We start from the raw sequence: 27,912 nt of genomic DNA on the forward strand, positions 1-27,912 counted from the left end.
GAACTACTGAAACCTTGTTTAGATTAAAAGACAGCAGTTCCAGGGAGAGTAAAGCTGTCACAATTTATATTTAGCTTCTATGCCACCCTTCTCTCAGACCAAAACCTCAAGTTACATTCTCCTCTTTTCTTTTAAAGTACATCCAACCTGATGTCAAACATTCTTTACCACATTTCCTTCAGCAACTGTAAAATTCCATGCCTACTCAGAACTCTGCCAGCAATGATTTAATTAGAGCTATTTATTTTCTTTGCTGGATTTTCTTTTTTCTAGAGTGCACAAACAGCCTCAGTTTTACCTCCCAGGAATACAGTCTTTCTGTGTACATCAGCTGCTGAGAATCCATGACGTTCAACAGAGCTATCTTGAGTTTAGATTTTACCTTCCCCTTCACTTGGCACAGTAACTCTGGAATCGAAGATTTGTTTATGGCTGTTCCACAGAAAGAAATAAGATAATCTTATAAAATAATTTAGCTTTTCTTGGAGGAAAGGGCCTCCAAAACCATGGAGTCTAACCACTGACCCAGCACTAAAAAGTCCATGACTAAACCATGTCCCCAAGTGCCACCTCTGCACGACTTTTGAACACCTCCAGAGATGGTGACTCCACCACTTCCCACAGCAGCCTGTTCCAGGGTTTGACAACCCTTTCAATTAAGTAATTTTTCCTAAGATCCAATCTAAACTTCCCCTGCACAATCTAAGGCCATTTTCTTTTGTCCTTTCAAGTACTTGAGAGAGTGATAAGGTCCCTCCCAATCTTCTTTACTCAAGATGAATCATCCCCAGCTTCCTCAGCAGTTCCGTGTAGGAATATGTTCCCCTTCCCATCCTCTTGTGTTGCCTAAACAAGAGAGTCCAATCCAAACCAGGTACCTTTGGCACTACCAGTAAACAAACAAATAAATAATTGGGTGAATTTCTCTGATGGCAGCCAAGTAGTCAGTCCTTTCACTTCATCCACAGTACAGTTTAGAAACACCAGCCAAACACAACGTATGTATGGAAAGAATTCCCTTTTTCTTATGTGACATACTCATAGCAGAATGAAATTCTGCAGTTCTGTTAAAAAGTATTTTTACAAGATAGTGTGGGAAACTTAGAGCCACTAAAATCTATATCTTCCTTAGTTCACCAAAAGGGAAAACACATTATGAATTGTACTTTCAGATATTAATCTGTTACATCTTGACTTGAATTTTATTGCCTGATTTCAACAACTACAAACATCTTTAACAAGACTGGCTTAAACGAGTGGTGTTCTGAGGGTAATCTTAGGGCCTGTTTCACTGCAAATTTATTAGTCCACAAGTAGGTTTTTTATGTAATATGTTCTGCAAAACTTAGAGTCAAGTGGAGAAACCTCAGTTAAAATTAATAAATAAGTAATTCTTTTTATGGCACCCTCTGTCTTCAAAGCACAGTTTCCATTAACTCAGGGTTCAATTAAGCAAACCAGGCTCTCTGTGACTAAGCTGAGAAGCATTTATGTTGTGACTTATCTTCCAAAAAAAATCAAATTCCCTGGTAATCCTGATGCTCTTGTTTGATTAAGATACTACAACTGGTAGAATTTTTTCCATTAATGAGGTAGGAATTTGCTAGCAAACAGGAGAAGAGGTGTTAAAAGGAAGGACACATTGAAAAACATTATTTTCCCCTCTTCTAACTCTTTATAATCTATTTTTATAGAAAACACATAGAGAATTTTATATAAGCTTAGGGATATAGCTGTTTTTCCAGTTCATGTTCCATTCCTGTGGCATGGAACTCCTGGAGACATGCAGTTTTAAATTACTTTTACATGAACCTGTGTTAATTCAGGCTCTCTACCTGAATTTTCCTCAAAGAAGGGACTTGTAGAGACACAGGATGCCTAGCCAGTGACAGGACTGCTCCTAGAAAAGCCACATTGCTGAGATGGAAACAAGGGGTGGGCTCAGGAGTCAATCTCTTGCAAAGTCTTCCTCCTTCCACCATGGAATTCCCAAAACCCTCACTCTGAAGATACCATTGAATTTTCCAGGGACAAAGCCCCAGATTTTTAACCTTGCACATCTCTAAAAAGAAGAAGAAACCATGACTACTAGACTTGCACTTCCCCAGAAGTGCACAAATTCACACACACTTTCTTCTTTGCATTTGAACAGAATATACCCAAATCTACTTCACACAGGTAAGAAATAAAGAGTAGAACTATCAAAGCAAAGTTGGTCAGATAAGTGGAGGTTTAGTTAAGTCTTGTCAGAAATTCTGGATCAGACAGAAATTGAGGCTCACGAAAATGCAACTGTTCATACCAAGAGTACCCAAAAGTGGAGGAGCCAAAGTTCTAGTAATGTTACATGAGGCACAGGCTTGTTTTCCACAAGGAGATTTTTCTTTACTTTTTAACCTGCCTTGGGTGCATTACATTTATAGTTACCTTGAGAACAAGGATAGCAAAATAACCAGAAAATATTATATTGTTATTTCATACAGCATTGTGCCCTACTTTAAACACATAATTCATTTGGCAACAAAAAGTTTGTAAAAAACATTGGTTTATTAGTTCTGTATTCTGTAACTTTTAAACCTTCCTGTAATAGTATTTTTCCTTTTTTTCCCTTGCTTTACATGCATTTCACTGAGTGTAAAACATTGGAACCATGCCAAACTAAGAAAATTATGTAGAGAAACATTTTGAAACACCTAACATTTAAATATTCTTAATTTTTTCTTTAAGTCTTCAAATTTTAATTACCTTTTAATTAAATTAATTCTGTACAGATTTCTAGCTTAAAAATCCTGCTGTATTAAAAACAACATATAAATTACTGGCACTGAAGTATCTTTATAATCAACAAAAAGAAACGGGCATTTCTGCAGTGCTTTACCTTCTCCTCTGGGAAGAGATGAATTCTGTCCTAAAATCACTTACTTCCCACCATTCACATGGAAGAGTCTAAATAATTTCATACATAACCATCTAACTGCAATCTAACACTGGCTAACTGCATTGCAGCAATGAATTTATTTATTGCTAGCACTACATCCACAACTTGCTCATTACCACTTTGCTGTCCACTCTTACTTTTCACGCTGAAAAAGATCAATTCTGCTTCATCTTAAACAAAATATACCAAAACCATATGCTAAAAATTCAATCAGAAATTGTTCTTTTGGACCCTTTAGGGACCTGGTTAATTCCTCAACAGCACATAATTTTCCAGTCTGTCTCATAAAGCAAAATGAAGTAGAACATAACAACTGTAGCCTTACCTGGGTGCTTGCAGAGGGTAATTCCCATCCCTGTATTACAAATACATAGAAATGGTGCAAATTCTGAATGAGAAAGGATACATTCGTATGGCTCCTGTTCTTGTTCCAATTGCCAGAATTTTCTGAACTGGGTCAAAAGCTAAGGCAGTGGGTAGGTAAGGAAAGCCATGGCGAACCGTCTGAAACAGAGCAAAAGAGCAAAGTGACTGAACTGCAACCACAGAGAACAGCGTGAATGTTTGATACAGTGTTTTAATACAGAGGTGAATTCTGTGCACATGAATTTCTAGTTATGCTTTTCACTCAGTAATATTTTAACTGGTTTTATTGGAATAAAGTAGATTGTGAAGTGTATGTTATGATAGAACTGGTATATATTGCTGAAGTGGTATACTGAAAGATAACCTTAATATACAGGGCAGCTGAACTGTAAACTTAAAAAAAAGACACATAATATGCGTTCAAAATACTGTCAGAAACAACCTCAGCCTCAACAGAGCAGCTCCAACAGAAAGAAATGAAATATGTCCACGAGAAAAGACCCAATAAACCAATAAACTGAATCAAGTCTATGAGGTAAAAAACCTTAATATCAATTTAAAAAACAAAGACGCCAGAGAAGATGTTCTCAAAATAAGCAACTGAACCACTCACCCTTTCTTAATCTTTATTTATAATACTATGCTTTTAATTCTAATTTTTTGCCTAGATACTTTGGGGAATAAATAAACTGCGCATGATACAACACATCCTTGAAGATTGTCTCAGTATTTTAAGTTACCTTAACCTGAAGATTATGACCAACATGACTTGCTCAATTCTTATGAGGAAGAATCTGATGAGGGAGAAAACTAACATAAGAGTAAAATTGAAAACAAGAAGACTAGACTATAAAAAAAACACATAAAAATGAACTATAATTAAATTTGAGTGTGGGGCTGCTTACCAAAAATGGGCACAAAATGCTATTTTTTAGTATAATAATAAGGGTTTATATTATTTAACAAAATAAAACCTGGAACTCTAGGACTGACTCTTTTTTTAGTAAGTGGTTGGGGGTTGGAGAGGAAGTTCTTTGAACTGAATGAAATTCAACTTTTTAAGCTATCTTCCTCTTCCTTGAAATTATCTAGTTCAAGAACTATGTCTGCTGAAGCATTCAGCAGTCCCTATGGAACAACTTCAACAAAAGGGACTCCTTAATTGCAGACCTGTTGAGTAAAAGGCAGCTGATGATTCCACAGCTGTATCACTCCAACTCCTCCAATACAGCTGGAAACACTTGAACTGATATTCACAAGCAGTTTGGGAACAACCAAATGTATGTTTTTCAGCAAATAACCACTTCCTTAAAAGAGATCTTACTTGTCTCGTGTATTAATTACTGCTGATAAGGGAAGTTGTTTAAAGAATGTCTAATTATTAGTTTCTAGGCTGAAAAAACCCAGAAGCATATGCTACTTCACTAAGCTGTAGAAAAGTAACTCACTTTTTATGTTAATATAGGCATTTATCAAAGATCTCAGCTCTGTTTCTGGTTTGGTTTGCTTTGTGTTATGGGTTTTTTTAACTTTCTTAACTCCTTAAGTTAAGTTAGGATTACTCAAATATTAAGTTTTTTATTCTGATATCTGCATCTGAGACCAAACTTACATACCCAAGAAATGGTTTTACCTCTCATGTCACAAAAACCTCAGGAATCACGGATTGTAGTATTTTCTAGTGTGTTGAACATGTAGCGTTACTAATCTGCTATCACATTTGACATTTCTGTATTTTGGTGAACACATGTTCTTCCTTATCTGGAAAAAAAATGTATTTCGCCAATTATCTTTTTTTTTTTTTTTTTTTAATTATTGATTTTCCAAAGGCTCTCGATAATAAAGTTTGAATTCCTATCAGTTCCAGTCACAGTAAGCTTCTCTGATGTTTAGCCACTACTGGAGTTTTCAGTACTATTTTTAAGACCCAAGAATGCAAAGATAAATATTCTTAAAGACTTATTGGCATCCTTGCCTATATATGTAGGATCTGCACTGTATTTTCAGTATTTGTGCAATCTAGAGTCAGAGTTCCCATTTGGAAATTTTAATTGGGACCTGTATTTGAGATAGAACTATGTTTTAAAAGAACAGTGATGTACATCTTTTCAGGATCATTGCTCAGTACAATTTTTGAACTCCAGGATTGACTCAAAGTGCTCTTTCTGCTTTACAGCCATTTTCCAAATTTGAGTATTTACGCTAATTCCAATTGGGAGGTTTTTGTGAATGCAAAATTCTGCCATTTGTAGAATATTTTTTAAAAATTGTTGAAATCTATTGAACATCCAAGTAAATCACATTTTTCAAGTAAAATATTTATATTTATTAGAATGCCAAAAGAACAAAATCATTTTGAAAGGAAAACCAAGTTACACAGCACAGAGTTAGGGCCGAAAAAGATGTCTCTATTAACAGTGGGTTTGGCCCAAATTAGAGCAGCCTCAGAAATTATTCTGAAGATTAAACCTATTCTACAAAATGGAAAAGCTGTAACACTCCAAACTCCCAAGTTCTTGTCCTGAGCTTTGGTCCACTAAAAGCTTTTTGGTCCCTTCTTTTTTCAAGGACTGTGAGAAAAATTGACACGAAAGGCCAGCCCCTGGAGTAGACTTTTCAGTTGTGCCTTGATACAGCCTGAGTGAACATAAGGATGAGTAACAGTTCCAGAACTGTGCCTGGGCTTCCTCACAGCATTTACTAATACAGATGAAAAAAAAAAGAGAAGGCCACAAAATTAACTTGATCCTAGGGTGACCAAAAAAAAAAAAAAAAAAAAAGTACATTTCTATTTTATATGAGTTGTGTCCAGTAGGAACAACATAGAACAAATCTATCAATGATGCTCAGAAACAAAATGAAGTAGTTGGAGTCAATAGCAGGCAAAAGCTGGAGTATGGTTAAAATTCAGTCTGTGTTCAAAGAAATATAGGGGGGCCTAACTACCCCAAAAACCCCAAGAAAGAAGTTGCCAAGAAACAAAAAAAAAAGGGGAGAGAAAAAAACCAGACAGCAGATGGAGCCAGGACTGCTTTTCTCCACATTATCCTGCTTCCTTTTATGTCTCTAGAGGCAGTCTGTGCTCCCTAGGACATACAGTTTCCGTGCAATATGCAAAATAATTTATTGAAACAGAACAATTACAAATGTGGATACAATTTCAGCATTAATCTGTGTTCAGCTCAGTTATTTTCTCTTACATTCTCTTTAAATCATTTTAAGCAGTGAATTGCACAAACATATCATTAAAGTAATCTTTATACAAACAATTTACCTAAATTAATATAGGAAATTGATTATTCGGGCTTGCTACTAATCTACCAATGAACATTTTAATATCCTGTACAGAACATAATGGTCTTTTTCAGTCTAAGATACCATGATATATTTCATTACCTGAAAAAAAATGCACTAGTACTAATATACAATATCCAGTATAATTGTTCACATGGTGCATAATGCAATTCTTCAGTATAAGAGTTCTCTCATCTTTTATTCTGTGGTAGTTTATATCAGACTTCAAAGGCACCTTTTTAATAAAAGTGATTGTAACATTCTCTAAATAGTCCCAGAAAACATAGAACTAGATCAAATTTTGAACTGTATCAACTAATAAATAGGGTTTATAGTAAAAAAAAGTTTCTAAAAAATTGTATAAACTTAACATCTGTAACTTTTCTACTAATATTTTATAGATACTCTGTTTCATTTAGCATCTGACACCAAAGTGATTTACTTAAGTAAATAATTTCTGAGCATATGTACATTTGCTAAAACTGAACTAAACTTGTGGCTCAGTATGTAGAATCTACTTCCAAATTGTCACCAACATGCCACATGCAAAAACGCCACTGAAGAATAATTGATTGGTTTACAGAGTAGAGGATGAAGTGTTGACTGAAACCTCTCCAGCCTCGTGCTCAGCTATGTGGGAAATTAAAATTGTTGATGATGACAGCATTTTCACCACTTCAATACTATTTTTAATATTGTGGTGCTCCAAGATTGTAGTGATAAAAGTGAGTGCTTATACAAATGAGCTGCCATGTATTACATCACTACAAGACCATGACATCACTCATTTATGGCTCTCTGTGTCTGTAACCTCTGATTGGGAAGACTGAGCCCTTCTCATGAAAAATGAAAAGAGGACAAGGTATCAGCAGGCTTCCGACCAAAGTAAACAACACAGGAGAGATAAATTTTTTATTAGTTAAATTTTCATTTTTTCAAAGGAATACTTTTTGTAAAAATCACAGCTTAGCTACAACTTTTCAAACCCAAGTTATTGATTCCATCTAGCTTTCAACCTCTAATAGGAACCAGGCCTTCTGAGCATGTTCACAGAATATTCTAAAAAACTATTCATTTTTTTTTTCTCTTAGATAAAGATACCCACAGATAGTTCTTTTCTGTGGTGTAAAGCTAGAAAGGGTCATCTGGAAAAAGTAATTTACAAAAGGGACTCTGGACCTGTAGACTGGGAAAGCTGATTGCTGTCCCTGACAAGATGGTAAAATAAAGAGTAACAGAGCACACAGATAAAGATTGTTGCAGAAGTCAGCAGAGTTTCTTCAATGGGAAATCATGCCTGACTAGTTCTCTCTAATTCTATGAAGCTGTCAGCATGCAAGTAAATAAAGGGGATATGAATATACATAAGTTTTCTAAAAGCCTTCCAATAACATTCCACAGCAATGTTATTAGAGAAACAGAAGTGTCATGGGACTGAATTAAGTTCTTTGTGGACTGAAAGCTGGTCATGTCACAGAAAACAAAGGACAGAGTTTTATGGATTTTTTTACCATGAAGAAAATTCACAAGTATTCTCCACGTCTGGACCAATTTAATTCATTGTCTTTAATGACCTATAAAAGGTAATGAACCCTGAAGTCTCTGAGATCACAGCTAATAGCAACCTCCTTTGGATAGTGACATTCAGTACTACTGGTGACCAGCTCCTGAAAGACTTCATTAGAGTGACTTAAGTGGGCAAGAAATTGATAAATGAGCTTCAGTGTGGATAGATGTAAGATAGCTAGAAGAAAAAAAAAAAAAAAATCTTAACTAGATCTGCACAATGCTGAATTTGGAACTAGCATGTGCAACTCAACAAAGCCATTTTTGGGCATGGTTGTCAGTCCTCTGAAATTTGTGGTTTAATGTTCAACAGCAACCCCAAAAAGCCAAGTAATGCTGGACATCATGAGGAAGAACACAGGAAGGACTTACACAGAGGGCAGCATGCTGCAGCTACAGAAAACCTGTGTGAGCCCATTACTTGAGAGCTGTATGTGGGGGGTATGACTAAGAATTACATAAACAAGTGAGCGGGTAAGGTAAACAAATTTGGCAAGGCCATAGAGGCATCAAAAGAAAATTAAAGATCAGTTTAAAATGGGAGGGGTGGGAGGGGGAAATGGGACAAATTCATTGACATGATTGATAAATAGATTTTTAAAAGGACCAGCTAAAGATATGCCCTCTGACACATCAAATGCAGTGATGGTGAAGGATGGGAGATTGGAAAGGGAATGGACTGCAGAAAGTGATGTAACTTATTACCCTCCCTAAGTGACAATTCCACTGCCACTGTCAGAGACTGACTGCTGGGAGATATGGACCATGGGTTTGTCTCAGCAGGCTATTTCTTAGGAGCTTATTATCCTCGCCAGTAGCAGTGAAACAGAGAGGAAGAAAAAGGAGATCAGGACTGGTGGAGAAAAATACAGTAAAGAAAAAACATGGAAAATGTGGGCACAAAAGAGAAGTGTTATTGAAATAGGAATATTGGGGCAGGAAGAAAAGATATGTATAAGAAACAAGAAGAATTTCATAATATTTCCCTACAAAAACTGCTGGCATAGAAGAATACTTTTAGCAGTAAGCAAATTTGGTTTATTGTTTAATTTTTAAATTATGGAACTTATTTTGTTATAAAAGGTCACTTAATTAGCTATGGTAGAATTTTGAGAAAGTAACTGTCCTGGACATAAAGCAGACTTCAAATACAGCCTGAATTTAAAATGTTTATTTTCACAAATATTACACACTGATAATTATATGAAAAATAAGAGAGATTTTAGAGTATTTGAAACTGACTTAAATACTATACATTTTTGTAAAATGAATATACTTTTTTTTTTCTGTAACAAAGATCTCTGCAGATGCTTCAGAGAAGTGTTTTTCCACTGTCATTTTCAGTTCTGCAAGCTAGATGTTAAAGACTATTAAATAAGGATGGTTCTATTTAGATGTGATTCATATAGATACAAACAGCCAAGCTAAGCAAACCACAGGGGAAAAATAAGGCCTTCTGAATTTCAAAAAGCACTCTCCTCATGCTTGTCCTTTGAAATACACTATAGTGTATGAAAAATACAAATTAATATAATTTAGACAGGAAAATCCACTAATAAATAAAATTATGTTGATTCATAAGCTTTATTATCCCCAGCTCAGGTGAGGTTGGAAGGGAACTCTGCAGATTGTCTGGTCCAACCCCTCCTGCCCAAAGCTAAAGGGGTTGAATTTTAATATCACTTTCTGGATCTATTTAAATCAGTGTAGCTATGGCCAAGCAACTGCTTGGCAACTACACCATCCTGCTACATCCACCACAGCACCGAGTTACAGCATTGTAAGTTACAGGGTAATACATGAATATAACCATCCCAAGGAAGGCATTATGCCCTTTGGATAAATCCCAAATCCAAGGGAGAACGATGTATGTAAACTTCTTTCACCTCTTCCTTTACCATTCCTTCTAAAAGAACTCTCCCAAGTCCAAAAACAAACAACCAAACAAAAAAACCCCACAACAAACCCCAGGCAAACATACAAAAAAGGGAAGAAAAAATGAGATCACAACAAAGGAATTGCACCCACTGTACAGTAAATACGGTGTAATGCACTTCCCACTATTGCCATTTAAACTGGCAAGAAGAAATATGGCACCAGCATATGGAGAAATCTCTTGATCGTTCATTAAACTATATCTACCCTTGTCTTTAATGCAGAATTATTAAAAAAACCCCCAACCCTAAACTACTGATTGCAACGTTCATTTTGGCCTACCTACTTAAGCAAGATTTCAGTGCAAATGGAAAGTCTTTATAATCAAAGTAATTCAAATAGCAGTTCCATTGATTTTGTCGTTGCATCATTTAACTGTATTACTCCAGAACCTGAGAGAGGCTGGTTCAGAGTATCATCTGCCTGATGGAGATCTGCTTTAAGGGTATACACAAGAATTGTGAAATCATTCAACTTATCTGAGAGCCATGAAAGGAAAATATTTTTGTCTTCACTATGACTGTGGATACAAAGAATAAAATGATTTTGTAACTTTAATGAGAAATTAAACAAAAACAAAAGTGTTCTTATTAAGTTCACATCAGATCAACATAATAATAATAATTCTGATTAATTTTGCATGTCTTCCCATTTTTGGATTTTCTGAAACTTCACTACTTTGGACTAATTATGTTCTATTCTGTTATGGCTGATTGTGGTTTCTGGTCTGAAACAAATGCTTTGGTTGCTGCTTTCAAAATATTTTAGTTTTTTTAAAAAATCAGACATACTAGGGATTGAAAAAACGTTACTGCTGTGATAAAGTTCTTGAAAGGTGCGGGGTTTGAGCTAGGGAATGGCAGGTCAGGAAGCTAGAGAAACAGTGTCAAAGCTCTACTTTGATAGAGAGATAATCTGCATTATTGATTTATTCCTGTGAAAATCTGTTCTGCAATGTAATTTGGCATTCTTGTATACAAATGCTATTACCAGATTTCATTACTAGCATTCACAATGTTGTTTACTATTTAATACTAATTCATAATTAATCTTCTCCTACCTTCTTTCTCTATACATGCTGTAGGCAACACGAAGATCTTGTTTTTTAATTGATGTTGAATTGAGAATTTCACCTGAAAATAATGGCTGACATTCCACTTCACACAGGGTGAAGATATATTCCAAATGAAATGTAAGTATTTTGTGGCAGGTTTTTACCCTCTCACAGCAGTGAAATCCAGCAGATCTTGCACATCACTGTCCCCCTCTGCACTGCCTATGAAGGTACCAAGCTCACAGACACAAACAAAGACAGTACAGCCAAGGATTGTAAGAATCAGATCTCTGTTTACATAACCACAGGTCACTTCTCCTGCCTTTGCCTCATTCAGGGAGCATTTCAAAATAAATGTAGGGACAAACAGTGAATTAGGCAGGGATCTGTGGACTCAGTAAAATTAAGTTTTATCCACAGCTGCAATGGAATGTACCTGTAACACAAGTGATGATGGACAGCTGTAACTGAGAGCACATCTCCACCCTGAAGGGGAACAGGATGAACGAAGCAGAGATGACCATTCCTTAATTTATTATTATTTACTATTATGGTGATGCCCAGTGGATAACACAGAGATCTTCTCACAGGAACTGTGGCAAAGAACCCAAACTGAACAGCATTCATTCTCCTCACATGTTGTATACTGTTCAAAACAAATGTGAGGGAGGACAAGAACAAAACATAAGCAGACACTTTAAGAAAATAAAAAGATGCAATAAAGACAAGATTGCCTCACATACAGACATAACTGGATGCTAGCTGAATAAGGGACCTGACTTCTGAGTGTCTGGCCTCACAGCACTCTTACATAACAGATTTTTAAATGAAATAAAGCAATTATTTTTAATTTATTGGACTCAAATTCTGTAAAAAGACATGCTACTATACACACATGCATCTACTTATATACAGCACAGAATTCAGTAACGATTCTTCTGAGTCCATGAATTCATCAACTCAAGGCCTTGAATATTGAGGTTGGGATTTTTTTCAGTACTATATACAAAGTCAAAGGAACCATTAAGAGTGCACCCCCTCAGACTTTGGCCCTAGCTACAGGTGACAGATTGTCTCTAGTACTTTTTATTATTCATAGTCTTTGCTGGTGATCTGTTAGGAATGGACACAGCACTGCACAAAGATAACATCTTATTACATTTGAGCATACTTGCCAGCCATCTGTACCTAATAATATTGCTTTCTCTCCTCTCCACAGACGCACATTACTTGTAGTTCTAATCCTACAGTCCTCTAATCTTCCCCTATAATGATTCTAACACACATTGTGACAAATTAATATACCCCATAAGCTACTTTTACGAGCACTTTTTTCTTAAAATAGCCAACAGACCACTACATTCATGCAGTTTAGGAAGGTGTATTAGTTCAGTCTCTACTGCTTCCTTTGCTCGGTTTATAAAGTGAATACACTAACTTTTCACAGTATTTTCACACAGATTTCAAAAAGTATTTTGGGCATAAATGATGTACCAGGGCATATCAGATGTTTCAGAGTAGGAAGCAGATATGAGTGGATATTCATCTAAACAAAGTGAGAATGGGGTCTGTCTTGGATTTAGTCCAGCTCCACTGAGGACAGCTGCATGTTTTACACAGAATATGCATTTCTATCTGGAAAAAACATTCTTCATATTTTTGGCCACAAAACTTGAAGTAATTTCTTGGTCATTTCTTTAAAAAATTAAGTGTAAGTATTTTTCTTTCAGAAGTAAGTTGGGAGCAAAGTTGCTTATGCAACCAACTTTTTATGCGACAGCTCCTCAATCAGAACACTGTGAGCCAACCAGGCTGAATTTCCTCCATCCTCCTACAAAAGATTAAAAATTGCTTTTCCCACTGCAATAGTGAGAAAAATTCTCATTAACTACCTGGTGACCCACAGGTGAGGAATAATACAGCCAGTGTTCCCACTAGAGTTGGAGTTGTTCAGCCTGGAGGAGGCTCCAGGGACACCTTATAGCACCTTCCAGTACCTAAAGGGGGCTAAAATAAAGCTGAAGAGGGACTTTTTATTGGCATGTAGTGATAGGACAAGGGGCAATGGCTTCAAACTAAAAAAGACCAGATTCAGATTAGATTTTGGGGAAAACATTCTTTACTATGAAGGTGGTGAGGCACTGGCACAGGTTGCCCAGAAAAAAACTGCAGATGTTTCATTCTTAAAAGTGTTCAAGGTTAGATGGTGCTTTGAGCAGCCTGGTCAAATGGAAAGTGTCTGTGCTCATGGCAATGAGGTTGGGACTAGATGAGCTTCCAACATCTGTGATCCCATGGATTAAGAAAAAAACCCCAAAAAACTCCCAAACTGACAACCAAAAAAACCCCACTTGAAATGGCACACAAAATTAAAGCAAGTATCTTAACCTTTAGGTTTCCCTTAGTGAAATCAAGAGTTGAACTCAGTGATCCTCAAGGATCCCTTCCGATTCAGGTTATTCTATGATCCTTATACTGTTAAAAATGCAAGGTCAACTGTAAAAAGCAAAAATAAATTTAAAAATAACATGAAATAAGTTAATCTATGCAGTATGGATTTGTTCTCCTTTTGCAGGGATTAATTAAATTATCTTTTTCTTCCATAGTACAGTGGAGCCAGGTATCCATCTGTAGTCATTTGAGACAGAAAGGAAATTCAGAGTCATTCTGGCTATCTAAGGTGGGCATATAAACTGAACAACTAACTTAAAGATCACTCTGCAGCTGTGCAGAATATGTGAAACAGAATGTGAGAACAATGTGAGCCTCGATGGGAAAACATGGGATAAGTTAAATATGCCAAAAGAAAAATAGATGCAAAGCAGGTCAAGCTGGAGACTCAAAACAGTGGACCCTGAACATTTTGGATTTTCTGTGGCATCTATACTGCAGGGAAAATATAATTTCCATCTCACAGAAATATTATGAAGGTCAATTCATTAATGTTTATAAAGCTTTCAGAACTACAGTGGTGAGCACTTCTGTTGGAAAAGTCCATGGGGAACTTAATATTCAGGCATGTTCTGAGTTTTAAGTATGCAAAGAAATATTGAAGTACTTTCCTATGAGCAAACACTATTTGTTCTGCTAAATTAAACCTATAGAAGAAATATGGGATCATGTAATTAAAAGTTGCCTGTGCAAACAAAGTTATTTAGGAAATGTGGAACTTTTTGAGTGCTTTACTCAGCAACCTTAAAGGTCTGGAAATGATTTGGAAAATGTAATTGCATGTGTTGGCCATGAAGGGTGTGCATTACTTCATTTAGGATTAATTATGCAAAAAGACAGATATTTTCACAAAAACCCCAAACAACTGAATCCAGTTATACTACTACAGGTCCCTTAAAATCTTCAAAATTCTTTCAAAAGAAGCTTTTAATATGCTATGCTCTTTCCCATGGATAAATCCTATTTCTAATTAATACAAACACTTAAATAATAATAATACATCATGCTCATCACAAATTTCATGAAATTACTATAATTTAATTTAGAAGTGTTTTTTTTGACTCTGTAGTTTTAAACAGAATTGGGTTCTGAATCTACCTTTAGATCCAAACTCTGATATAATAGAAAAAAAAATCCTTCCCAACATCATCTTATTTACCATTTAAGTATTAAATGAACTCTGAGAACTTACAAGAGTTCATACTAATTTTAAAATGGGATTTCATGGAAATGTAGCACTTTGCAAAGATTTTATTTTTTGTCTCCTGTCTGATCTTAGCAAGGAAATAAGACAGATTAACCAAACAGCTCAAACTGACTAAAACACTGCAGATAGCTTATAACAAGGATTTTTTGTTTTTAATTCTTCATAACAAAAACTGTGCTCCTGCAGCATTGTGCTTAAGTTGCCATTCCAAAATTCATCTTCTCTCTGTTAGCACTGAACTGTAGTGTCATGTTGCATTTGCAGTTAAAATACCTCCTTGGCTGCTGTCAGAAGGATTACATGTTTATCTTCATAGGATGACAAAATAGGTATTACCATCTACAAACTCTGGGAATTAAAATTTAAGACCACCTGATAGGAAAACCAGATAATTAAGGTATATTTAACTTGGCTGCTGGTGGACTGTATCTTGAAGGCCTCTTTGTGCAAAATGAAAGCTTAAAACTGTTCTGGCCTCCATGGGTTTTGCATAAAGCCTGGGTAATGAACATACTGAAAGTATGGCTACACTATCAATATAAACAATACAACCAGAGTTAAAGGATGTTTATTGGGTTGCAAGACTAGCAATAATAACACTGAAGACCAGTTTGGAAGAGAAAAGAAATCTCATGCTTTGGGGTTTAAGGGCAATCTATAACCATGTGGGAAGCAATTCTTGGAGAAGATTAAATTGCCAGTTCTTGGACCCTTTTGTGTGTATCCAATTGCTGCCCACAGCAAAAGAAAACATGTTAGAGTAGATTAATTGTATACCTGGTAAAGTACAACTGTTACTGTGCTCTTAACTGAGGTCTTGATTTCAAAGTTATTAACCTCATGCTCTACAAATTCAATTCAACTCTGTGATTGTTCTCTAAGAAAACCCTGAGTAGTTCTACATGGGAGATTTATTTTTATGAGAAACAAGCACTTCACATACAAAAAAAAAAAAAAAAAAAAAAAAAAAAAAAAAAAAAAGTACATCCTCATTCTTATTCAGTTTTTCCCAACTGCGTCATCCCCTAACAAGCAACCTTCTGAAAAAGTAATAAAATCACTGTTTTCTCCTTTTATGTTCCCTCTGCTCAAAGTTCTACTCAAATGATTTAAAACATCCTAACTCTGAGCCTCTCACTTCCTTTATTAAGAGCAGATCTCTCCCCAGTGCCATATTTTAGTTTCTAGATGGCCTGGACAAACACAGGTGAGCCTAAAAATCCTTGCCAGAGGAAAAAACCAACACATAAACAGAGGGAAAACATGAAGAAGCAAACCCAAGGAAATTAGGTCTATCCCCATTAAAATTAACATAGACTTTAGTAGCTTATTCTACTGGATCATGCCTAGTTTTAGGATGATGCTGGTATCTCACAAATTCAATTCAACTAATATGAACTATAATCAATATTTTCATGATTTCTACTTGGATACCCAAATCCCAAGAGCAGTCTCTAGATGCAGCCTAAACTGTACCTCAGCTTCCTGCTGTCACAAAAATAGGTATGACAATATTTCACACTGCTTGAGTACTCTGAAAATGGTGCCACTGATTCCTTATTACAGCTACCAACATATGAATTTATCATGCTTAAAACAGGACGTAGCTATTTCATACGTAATAGTTTCAAGAACATTTCATTCTTTCAATACAGGAGATCACATAAATGATTTAAATATAAACGTCAAAAGTAACTCATTGAGGACACCTTGGCCTAAAATATTCAGTTTACTTCTGTTAAACTCTAATCTGTAACTCAAAAAGACCCTGTGGTCATAACCAACCTAAAAACGCCACAAGATGGAGAGCTGTCTTTGAGGTGTGTTACAAATGAAATCAGGTGTGTTACCATTCAAAACAGTGTCCTGCTAGAGGACTGGATCCGTGTTTTCAGCCAAGCAGACCTCCCACAAACTTCAGAAAGGCAATTTATTTACATAAAAACCGCAGGGAAAGGCCCTTTAACTCCTAAGTGTGAGTCAGCTTTTATGTTTCACTTCTAAATGAGGATTTTTATAATCAGCAAAGAAAGGAAAACCAGTCTGAGGTGCTGCTTAGGCTGCTAGCCCAGACTGCCTCGACTCTGCAGACACCAAACCCAAAGTGCCATCAGCTTCACTCAGTTCTGCGCGCAGCAGCATCTCACACCGAGGATCCTTAAATATGCAGCCCGTGCAACTTATGTAACTCAACATGCAAATACCCGACTGAAATACCAGGAGTGCTGCACAGCAGAGGCTCGGGGAGGACGGGATTCGTGCCGGTGTGTTTTTAATTGGATTCCCGAGTGACCGAGGCACCGATTTTGGCCCCCCGGAGCAGGCGGGGGGAGCTGCCCTCGGCTCCCCTGCGACAGCGGGGCCCTCCCGGTGCTCCTGGTGCTCCACAGAGCTGCTCCAGCGGAATAAACACTGCCCAGTGTCTGCCAGCAGCACAGGAGCACCCAGGGGTTTGGAAGTTTGCTCTCGGCATGCCTTTGTATCTGGGAAAAAGGAAGGGGGTATTTGGTGTACCGTGCACTTCTGCAGTGACATGGATTCATAAGCAAGTGCTGCTGCAAACAACTAAAAGGTTTCCCACAGAAATATTTACTTTGAGAACATTTTAACCTGAGAGCTAAGACAGGCAGATATTGGCTACTAAAATCTTCAAATGACGTATTCCTTTACACATATTCCAAGCAGATCTATCAGGATGTAACACGAACTGTCTTCAAGTAATATCAAAGTAAACAAGAGAAATAATGGAGATTAGAGGAGGAAAAAAATGTTTCATCTTAGGTTGCTTATTTTCACAAATATGCCATATCTCACTAAATACAGATCTTTGTCCCTATCACACGACTTAAACATGAAGGGTCATGTTGAGTTTTAGCCTTACTTAGAAATCTTTAAATGTCAGACCTTCTAATGATATTTTAATGAGCCTTGATTGTTTTTATTATCATTTTAGTCATGTCACAAAAATGGCAAATCACTGTACTGAATACCTGGAGTTTCACAAAATGCTAAATTAGTGTGTACATAAGCAAAAGTAGTCAAACCCCAGCCTGGGAAGCAGGTATGATCCTAATGCACTCATTACTGACCGTCTATTAAACTACAGAATCATTTGAGTCAAAAGGCCGGAACCTGTTGTGGTTCAGGATGGCAAAGAACTACAAGAAAAAAGAACTAAAATTTTGTAGAACCTATCTAAAGGTCTCTGAATCTTTAAGCCATAGGGGCTCATCCTTCTCCCCATGAAGTCTGCAAGAGTTTTGACACCAGCTGTAGCTGAAAGCCAAACAGAATTAGGAACATGGTATCTGACATCAGGGAAGCTGTGTGTTTCACGAGGACCAGATCTGCACACAAAATGTCTCATGTGCTTGCCTTGTTTGTTTATATTTCTTTCTTCTTTCCAAAACACAAAAGGAATTAATGATGTGCTGGAGTTGATTGTAATCTAAATTTCAGATCAATTTGTATCTCATTAATAAAAGCAAAGTATATTTAATAGGTGGAGTCCATTTACTCCTAGTAATGCAAACTGCACTAATTAAAAATTCTGGTGTTGAAGCTTCTAATCAAAACAAATAAGCAAACAAAACTTTGTAAAGCCACCAGAATTCACATGAAATTGACAGGTAATAGTAGAAGACCGTAATCTCCTTTCATGTTTTTGTGTTCATTACAAAAGTAGGATTTTCATATTTCAGAGTTGGTCAGAAGTACCAAATAGTTTGTGCTGTTTTACAGGTGCAAATATTTAAGACCATCAATAAAATCTTGTTGCAGAAAACAGATACAAACCAAAATACATACAGGGATATCTCATGCTTTCTACTCATAGAAAATTCCCACTTAAGGTGATCAACACATAAAAAGCAGAACAGATTTGGCAACTTTTGGTATTTATGCTGTCCCACCAAGTTTGTTATCATGCAATCAGAAACTTCAGTACAAATGGTAAACAGCCACCCTGAATCTACATCCAGCTCTTCACAAATAATTGAAGTCTTGGGTTCTGTAGTCACTGCACTGTCTTTTATTTCTAGCTTGTGCCTTTTTCTTAAAATAGAGAAGGAAAGGCAGGGAGGATGAGAAGAGTGAGGAGGCAAAGTAGATGCATACAATCTTCAATTTCTAATGACTTGTAAATGTTATCGGTACTAACACCATTTGATTTGCTTTCCTGTCCACAATCCTGTCAGCAGTTTGGGATCCAAGCGTGAACTTGGAATTCGGCCCTGAGTGCTGAAATCAAGATTTCTACGAATTTACTGACCACCTCAACTCTGCAGGAGGAAGAAAAAAACATCCACTGGATCTCTGTCTTATCATTCCAAAGTCCTTATACAACCACTGCAGTTCTCAAGTAAAACGCTTATTGGTATCATATTACTACCCCCCCACCCCATCCCCAACCCAGGATAGCTTTTATCATTTCTATAGAAAATAAAAAAAAATACAGCCTTTACCTTACAGATCTGGAAATAATCTGAAGTGAGCGTCTCCTGGATCTCCTCTCGGGGTGTCCCTGCAGCTCCCGCAGTCCCTCCTGGGTGCACGGAGCCACCGCCAGCCCCACTTCCACTGCCACCGCCGCTGCTTCCAACGGGGGATGCGGCAGTTAAACCGTCCAAAACTTTGCGAAAATTAAATTTCTTCATTTTGGAAAAATCTTTCGGAAGATTTGGGGGGGGAGAAAGGATGTGTCGTAACACATTCAGCTACATGGAGCGACCGAAAAAAAAAAAGTCTTTTAATGGTCCCTCTGAGTGAGGCAGCACTTTAAGTCTCTTGTGCCCAACAGAATGTCAATATTAGGTATGATTGATTGAAAAATACAAAGGCTTCATTTTGTCAGACGCAAAAGCTACTTGGAAAGGTCCTTTCCAAAAATAAATAAATAAATAAATAAATAAATGAAGAATCCACAAGCAGCAGGACTAAGATTTACGCTCAAACAAGGAACAATGGAACAACCGCCATCGGGGCTCGCTCACAAAATCCACATTTAGCAGTGCTCAAAACAGAAAAGTAAATAAAAAATTCAAGCCGGCATCCAGAACAGCGGGATCCATCCCTCTACCTTATCTGCCTAAGATCTGCCTTCGGCACTTGATTATTTTCAGCAAAACTACCAAAATGCGTCTACATTCAATTTCCCCTTCCCCTCAAACCCCCTTAGAGCCAGGGGTATCTCTGCCCCCGAGGTTTCCGAGGAGCAGATTCCCCGTTCCCAGCTCCTGTTCCTGGTTCCCTGCCCACCCCAGCAAATGCCGGCAGCGGTGCCGCACTCGGTGCTCCTCTCTCTCTCTCTCTGTGTCCCCTCGGGCCCCCCGGCGGGGTGCGAGGTGCGGGCTGTCAGCCCCCTCGCCCTCCGCGCCGCTCCCTGAGGAGCGACGGCACCAGCGACCCCCTGAGCCGCCCCGGCCGTCCCGGGCTGACCCCCCGTCCCGTCCCGTCCCGTCCCGTCCCGTCCCGTCCCGTCCCGTCCCTGCGCTGAGAGACCCCCCGCCCGCCCCGATCACCGAGCCTGTGCCGCTGCCGCGCTCTCCCCCCGGAGCCGCTCCGGCGGGACGGGAGCGGGGGGCCGGGAAAGGAGCGGAGCGGGGCGGGTGAGCGGGGAGCGGAGGGCGGCGGTGGCGGCTCCTGCCCGCCCGGCGCGCTCCCAGCCCTTCTCCGAGGTACTGAAAGCTCCGCCGGCTTCGGGCGCAGCTCCTCCTCCTCTCCCTTCCTCCTCCTCCTCCTCTCCCTCCTTGCCTCCCTCCCTCCCCCGTCCGCCAGGCCCCGCCTTCGGCACCAGCGCGCAGCCGGCGTCCCGCCCCCCGCTCCCGGCTCGGCTGCGGGCGGGGAGGGGGAAAGGCGGGGAAACGCCAGGGATTGACGGGCACCCGCGGGCTCCTATTCCCTACTGCGGTCAGGACGTGACTGGCGGAGAGGGCAGAAGGGGCGGCGACTGCACGCAGCGGTTCGAGGGCGGCCGGCTCCACAGAGGGAACGAGCAATGTCTGAACGGCCCCCCCGATCCGCAGCCTCTGATTGGGACGCTGCGAAGATGGGCTCCTCTTTCCGCCAATAGAAGTGCAGCTCCTCGACGCTCCGCCCAATCTCAGCGGGGTGGGCGGGGCCAAGAGAGCCCCCGCCCCACTGCGGCGGGAGCGGCGGCGGTCCCGGAGCTGCTGAGGGGGAGCGGCCCCGGGGGCAGCCGGGCGGGCTGCCGTCAGCGTTTGTGGCGGCGGGGAGGGCTGAAAGTTGGTGTCGCAGCCTCAGCTGCGTGCGGGAGATCGAACAGACCCAAAATTCGGCATGAAGTTGTGTCAGGGGAGATTTGGGTTGGACATTAGGAAAGGTTCTTGCACCCAGAGGGTGTTGGGGCGCTGGCACAGGCTGCCCCGGGAAGCAGCCACAGCGCCAAGCCTGAGTTAAAGTGTTTGGACAATCCTCTGGGGCACCTGATGTGACTCTTGGGAACGGTTCTGTGCAGGGCAGGAAATTGACTCAGTGATCCTTGAGGGTCGCCTCCAGTTCAGGATATTGTGTGATTCTGTGAAAATGTCACGGGAGGTGGCGGTCTGGGCGATGGCGGGGAGGGGTCCTGCGTGAGGAGCGCCATTTCCCGCCCTGAGGGGCGCTGAGGGCTCTGTGCGGGTCGGTGCTCAGCCCGCGCACTGGCATCGCCTTCTCGGGGCAAATCCCTTCTTCCTTCCCAGGAGGAATACAAAGGACCCAGGGCTGCCCTTCCAGAGACTCACTCCCAAGCCGTGCGAGTTGCTCGGGACAGCTCTGCGGCCTCTGAAGCGCGATCCGGCACAGGAGGTGTTACACTGCACACAAGCCTCTATAAAAAGGTTATTCAGGTCAGGAACAAATGAGGCAGCGATTAAAAGTGACTCATGGCACAGCGCTGTCAACGTGGTTGGAAGCCGAGAACTGAATAAAATGGTGTAAGGAATAAACACATAACACCTCTCCTGTAAAGGAATTAATCTGTAACACCTCACCAAAGAGTTGCACATTCCTCACACTTGAGGTGACCGATGAGTGCACACTGGTCACCTCATTTTTCAGATGTTTTAGGGGTGCTTAGTGTAGTTCTGATACCCACTCTAAGACCTAATTTGGTTTTTATGAACCTTACAATTCTGTGAAGCAAGATAATAGTTTTATTTCAGCATCTTACACTGAGATCGGTGCGCTTTTTTTTTTTTTTTTTTTTTTTTCACTTTAGGCTCATCCCTTTGTGTTCACAGGTACTCCCCATATGAATGATAAAGAGATTGCAGTAAAGTTCAAAGAATAACTGTAGCTTCACTTAATGCCCTCATGAAAAATAAAGGGTACACTGCTGATGAAACTGGAAAGGTTGATAGGTTTCCGTAGCCAGGAAAAAAGGGAACATAACTTTGTATGGAAAACAAAATATATGAGGACTATGGCAAGGAGACAGAAATGAAAAAGGGCATGGAACTGAATAAGCAAATCCGTAAAGATAAAAGTACAGAGTTTTGGAGAATGAGAAAAAGTCAAAACCCACTTGAAGCTATTTGAAGAATGTCAAGTCTTACTGATACTATGCTCACCAGAGGCAATAGACGTTAAGAAAAAAAAAGGCTAACAAAACCCTAAAGAAAGATAACAACATGAATTGTAAATAGGAAAGGGAAAGATAAGGTTAAAAATGAAATAATTAGGATGAAGAAAATGTCACAGAGACTTGCAAAATGTCTGGCTTGGAGTCAGGGGGTACTAGAGGAAGAAAATCTGATAACACAATAGTTTTACAGTTCTAGGGAGGACAGAGATAAGACAGTTTAAGTCAAGAAAAGGATGAAAATTAGAAGAATGAATGATAACTTTGGAGTTGGAATAAGGTGCAGACGTTTTTTGAATACCAACAACATTTCTCTTCCAGAGAATCACTATGGAGAGCTGGGTATTGATGATTAGATACTACCTCAGAGTATCCAAAAGAGCAAGCAAGGATCCTCACACTGCCAGTAGGGAGTAACTTGTAGGGAAAAAATCCAAAACAAAAACAAACTGACCAATAAAATATAATCATTCCTTTTTATAAACACCAACTGAGAAAAATCTTGGTCTCACTACTGGTGCATGTAAGGCATGTGTGTCCCTTTTGAAAGTCTTTCTCTAAGCTGGACACGAATCCAGAAACAGAATGATGGAAAGGAGAATTGTGGGATGGTGCAGAGGGAGACAAGATGGTATAGGACATAAGTAAACTCGGTGACAGTTTTGACAGGCACAGAAAAGAGCACCATTAAATGACCACATTGCTGAGAAGTTTTGTTGTATAACAACAACAACAACAACAAAAGGAAACAATTTGGTTTTGACACAGTAAAAAAATCCTATTGCTTCTTTTTTTTTTTCCAGTAGAAAAACAAGCAGCAGACACATGAGGCATTGTGTTGCCAACTTGTACTGATTTAGATGGTATTGGTGTTTCATAGGACACTTGTGAGATTGCCACCACGAGTTTTAATAAAAGTTGATAAAATTAGCAAAATGTGGAAAGATTTTAGATGTTAAATTGATACATTAACAAAGTTAAATAAGATGTGCCTGTGAATTGTGAGAAATAATGTATCTGAATCTGTATTTTAGATAGTAATGAGAAGGTATTCTCTTCAATATTTTTTTCTGAATAGTATCTTTTACATTTAGTAGTCATCTTGTTCTGCAAGGTCAAACAGAAACCAAATGTTAAAAGGATAACAGTTTGCTACAAAGATTTTGCTGAGAAAGAGGATCTTGAACAGTCTACACCATCAAAATTCATATGAACTTTCATTCTGATTTTTGCTTAAGGAAGCTTGTGATTATGTGCAGTAATATAAAAAGATTGGTTAGACTCAAACCTGGCAAAGGAGAGTAATATTAATTCAATGTTCTCTCAATCTGATTCAAGAACTGACCAAGAAAATGAACAGTCAGGAAAGATGTGCTTAGATCAGCTGAACAGAAAGGGATAATATTAGAGATTGTATGTTTTGTGTATAACTGATCATTCATGTTCTGGTCAGTTCTCTGGCCTTGTTGTTTTTATTTGTTTTGTTTTTGTTTTAATAACAAGTCCTGCTTCAGCCTGTGGACTAGAATTTCCTGACTTTTGAAAGCTGCAAACTTTATTTATATTTAAATCTCAGGTTATATTTTTTGTAGTTAAAAAAAATGCATGCAGAAATGTGCAAAAAGAGATGGTTTCACAGTTGATACTTTTAAGTGATTAATATGAGACCCTTTGATAATCCATGTATTGGCAGTTAAAAGCAATGACCCTTGAGAGAAAACACTCTATGCCCACCAGCAGCAGAGACCACAGCCTTGCAACTACACCTGACAAAGAACTTCTGTGCCTGTAGAGAAACGAAGGAAAAAGATGTAATCAAATACCAGAAACACATTTATGCCAATGCAGGCAAAACTGTGACTCTGCACAGCTACCTATTCCTCATTTCTCTGTGGGACATTTGCCAGTATTACCCATGTTTCTATGTAATTCCAGAACATCGAATGGCAGCAAGCATAGTGTTCCTGCCTGCAGAGCTCCACTAAAAATATCCCCAGTCAGTGCTGAATATCTGGTTAGAACAGCTTGCTGAACTCTATCAATTAGCCAGATCTTAATCTATTTAATGTGTTTTATTAAGGCTATATAATGCTAATGTTTTAATCAAAATGTCAAGCAGTACTAAATCGGATTCATTAGGAAGGTCCAAGTCTATCACATCCATGTGGTTACCTTGATCAAACAAACCTGTAATCTCATCAAAAATTGAGTCAGGCCTGCTTGTCAAGTCTTGTTTCCATAAAGCCATGTGGACTTGCTTTCATTACATTCCTACCTTTAACTCCTTATTGATGAAATCACACATAGCGTGACTTCTTTAATTCACATAACATCACTGTTTTGTCTAGGATTACCAAGGATGCCAGGTCTGTTATTACCTTGGTCATTCTGCTTGATTCTTGGAATAACATCAGCTTTCTTTGCTCTTTGAATATTAGCTGTAAAGAGAGCTGTTAAAAATTAACATAAGAAGGTTGGAAGTCTCCTACTCTTTAAGGATCTTTGGATACTCAGGTGCCATAGAGACTGCTGATTGAAAAACAGCAGTGCCATTCTCATCCTACAGAGGTGTCAATGGATAGAAAGATAATTCATCATCCTCATGTAATATTAATACATTATCATTTTTCTTTCTCTTCACAAGTACAGGATGGAAATATTTACCATAAAAATGAGATCTTTTATGCATGCTCTGAGACCAGATTTCTTAATGAAGAAGCTGTGGAATGTGTCTGTACAAAACTGAGAATGTAGTTTTGTAATAAGAACTCCATTTTGTGCAGTAGGCAAAGTACAGGTATAAATTAGCTCATGGGTAGAGTCCCCCATGGATAAATCACCTCAGCTTGAGGTGATCTGTTCTTGTTGCTGTTGAAAAGGAAGGTCCTGCATCCATTTGAGCCCTTGGGGGATTTTGTCCCTTCAGCAATGCATTAATTTGCTAGGAAAGTCAACAGTTTTATTTTGGGCTAATGAGCTGGATTAACTCTGCACAGTCAGACAAGCCTTCGAGCCAGTGCAAAGAAAGTCAGAGCCACGGACCTGGACAGAAAGATGAGGGCAGCCTCACTTTTGTTAAATGTGGTTCTGCTCAGGTGTACACTAAACATTCATTGTGATGGTGGCCTGTTGGGCTGTATTCCAAACACATGCCCTGCTCAGGAAGGGCTGCATATCTCAGTGAAGAGCTGTCCCAAGCCACCTGAACATCAGCTGGGGGCAAAGAGACTGCCCTGTTGTGACAGAGCAATGGGGGTTTTTGCAGAAGGTTCTCCCAAGGCTCTGGGACTCAACCTAGATTTGGTTGCTTTGAAGCAGAGGTCCTTTTCTAACAGGTTGTGGGGTCCAAGGTTTCAGAGTCCACAGAGAAGCTGAAGCCTCAGTGACTACACAGCAATAACTTGCTTTTTTACTATAGCAAATTTGCAAATCTCTGGGATGTCAGATTGGGTTAGAACCCACATAACTTGGGTTCTAGTCAAGACAATGTGGGGCCTTGCCTGGGAGACACAACTAGTCTAAGAGGCTTGATAGATTCTAGGGTAGTTAATATATGCCATGTACCATGTTGCCAGAGATCTCTTATCCATCTTTATTGTAGTTCTCAGACTGACTTTTTGGTATTCTCTCTGCATCCAACTTGCATTGTATTCCATGCACAGTTTTCTAGTTCTTCCCCTTAATCCCTTTGCCTAACACTTCATTTGATAGATCCCTGTCTGTCACATAGTTTAGCTCCCTGTTTCCCCTCTTCCCCCTTCAGTAAGGATTAAATAAAACTGTCTGGCTTTCCCAGGTCCTGCTGTGAGCCAGGCTATTTGAACTCCTAATGACCTGGGCTTGCAATCCAGCCTGTGCAATCTGATGTATCTGAAGGTGTAATGGTTCATTAAAATATTTTTAGTAACTGGCACAGGTTTTTGGAAAGCAGAGTTGTTATTTTTGTACTCTGGAGTTTTAACTTCCACCAAGCATATGTCTGACTTTTGATCAAAATATACATCTCTGAACTTTTTTGTGGATGTTTTCCATTCTGAACATTTTCATCTTCTCTAAGAGCTGCAAAACAGCAGGAGCTGGTGCCTTTTCAAAGTCAGTTGTTAATAGTTCGCAGAACAGCTTTCCAAAAAAAGACATCCATGAAAATGGAATAGCCACTAGCTTTTCAATATAAGGAAATGTTGGGGTCCTTGACCAAATGTGTACCTATCCAGGTAACAGAACCACCAAACTGACCAGTCGCCCTCCCAAACATGTTTGCAAGAGATCACAGATTTCCCGGTCATCAAGGATAAGCTTTCAGATAGGGAACTTCAAGCATCAGTTAAGCATGTTAGATAATCTACTGTATTTAAATCCCTTGAGAGGAGAATATCCTTTATTAAAGCAAAATCAGTAAGAGCTTTAGCAAGTCAGGAAGACTGTAATTCACAGTGAATATTCTTTTTGTTGTCAGCTTTGCTACAAATTTGACGTTTTATGCCTTTTTCCATTATTGCTCTGAGTGTTTTGCAAATTATCACTGACATTTGAAGTGACAGCCAATGTATTGCAAATTGTTAGCTCACTTTACTAGATTCTGCCCTAACAAAGGTCTCAGTTAGGACTGGGCTACTTGTCTTGGTTGCTTTCAAACCCACACAGTCTTGCAAGTTTGAAGCATAATCTTTGAATTCGTTGAAAAGCATAAGGAGTTTGAAAGAAAAAAAAATACATTTAATTAGTCTGCACTTGTTCTGTAGAAAAGCCATCAGCACAGTTTGCATTTTCGGGCAGGTTTCTTCCAATGTTCACAGGAAAGAGACTTCTTATTAGCTGGGGAAAATTTCAGCTGCCCTTCAATATCCTTCAGTTTAAATTACAGGGTAAAAATGTCCATTCACTCAAACTAGTTTGATGAATCATAGGAACCAAAAATATAATGCATCAGTTCATAAAACACCAGATATTACATTTCTGGCCTATTTGTGAAAAACCTTCATAGCAAAGTCTTGGTCCAAGAGCAGGTGACTGCATTTTGTATGGATGGCCCTTAATAGTGTAGATATTTGCATTAAAAATAGTTGAAAAGATCAAAGTAGAGAGAGAGAAGAAAAGCAAAGGTAAAATGGAGTCCACATTCCAGTATTTCAATCCTTTTGTTATTAAGAGTGCTCAGTTTTATGTCTGCACCTTTCATTTTTAACAGTTGATATATTCTGCAAATTGCTGTTGACCTGCAAGACCAATACCCTTGTCTCTTTTTGACTAAACAATTCTTCATAATAAACAGCCTAACCAGAAGACTCCAGGGAACAAATGCTACCTGCAGTCTGACTTCCAATCTTCTTTTGAAGTTTATGAAAAAACCCCTGCTGCTACTCTATAGAATTGCTCCTGTCTCCCAAACCATCCCCCAAACCTGGACAACAGCCTGACCACAGCCAGGTCCTTCAGCACAGGACTGCACACCACCTAATCAGCTGTCCAAGAATTAATGTCATGATGAGCTATTCCATGGGTGAATCTAATCACTGAAA

The 27,912-nt window shown here is 39.0% G+C and overlaps 1 protein-coding gene across 1 annotated transcript in view; it reads right to left on the reverse strand.

Moving 5' to 3' along the window:
• STXBP5L (syntaxin binding protein 5L) overlaps positions 1-19,466 on the reverse strand; it is a gene marked incomplete at its 5' end in the record, with an annotated part of 177,968 nt that extends 158,502 nt beyond the window's left edge. The window contains 2 exons of the mRNA XM_083854399.1: positions 3,345-3,442; positions 19,275-19,466. Of these exons, the coding sequence (XP_083710525.1) occupies positions 3,345-3,442; positions 19,275-19,466 (290 nt within the window). The remainder of the gene's footprint in view (positions 1-3,344; positions 3,443-19,274) is intronic.
• Between the last annotated feature and the right edge of the window lie 8,446 nt (positions 19,467-27,912).

This window comes from Zosterops lateralis, assembly GCF_965231275.1.
Source record: "Zosterops lateralis genome assembly, chromosome: 2".
In the NCBI taxonomy this organism is placed as follows: Eukaryota; Metazoa; Chordata; class Aves; order Passeriformes; family Zosteropidae; genus Zosterops; species Zosterops lateralis.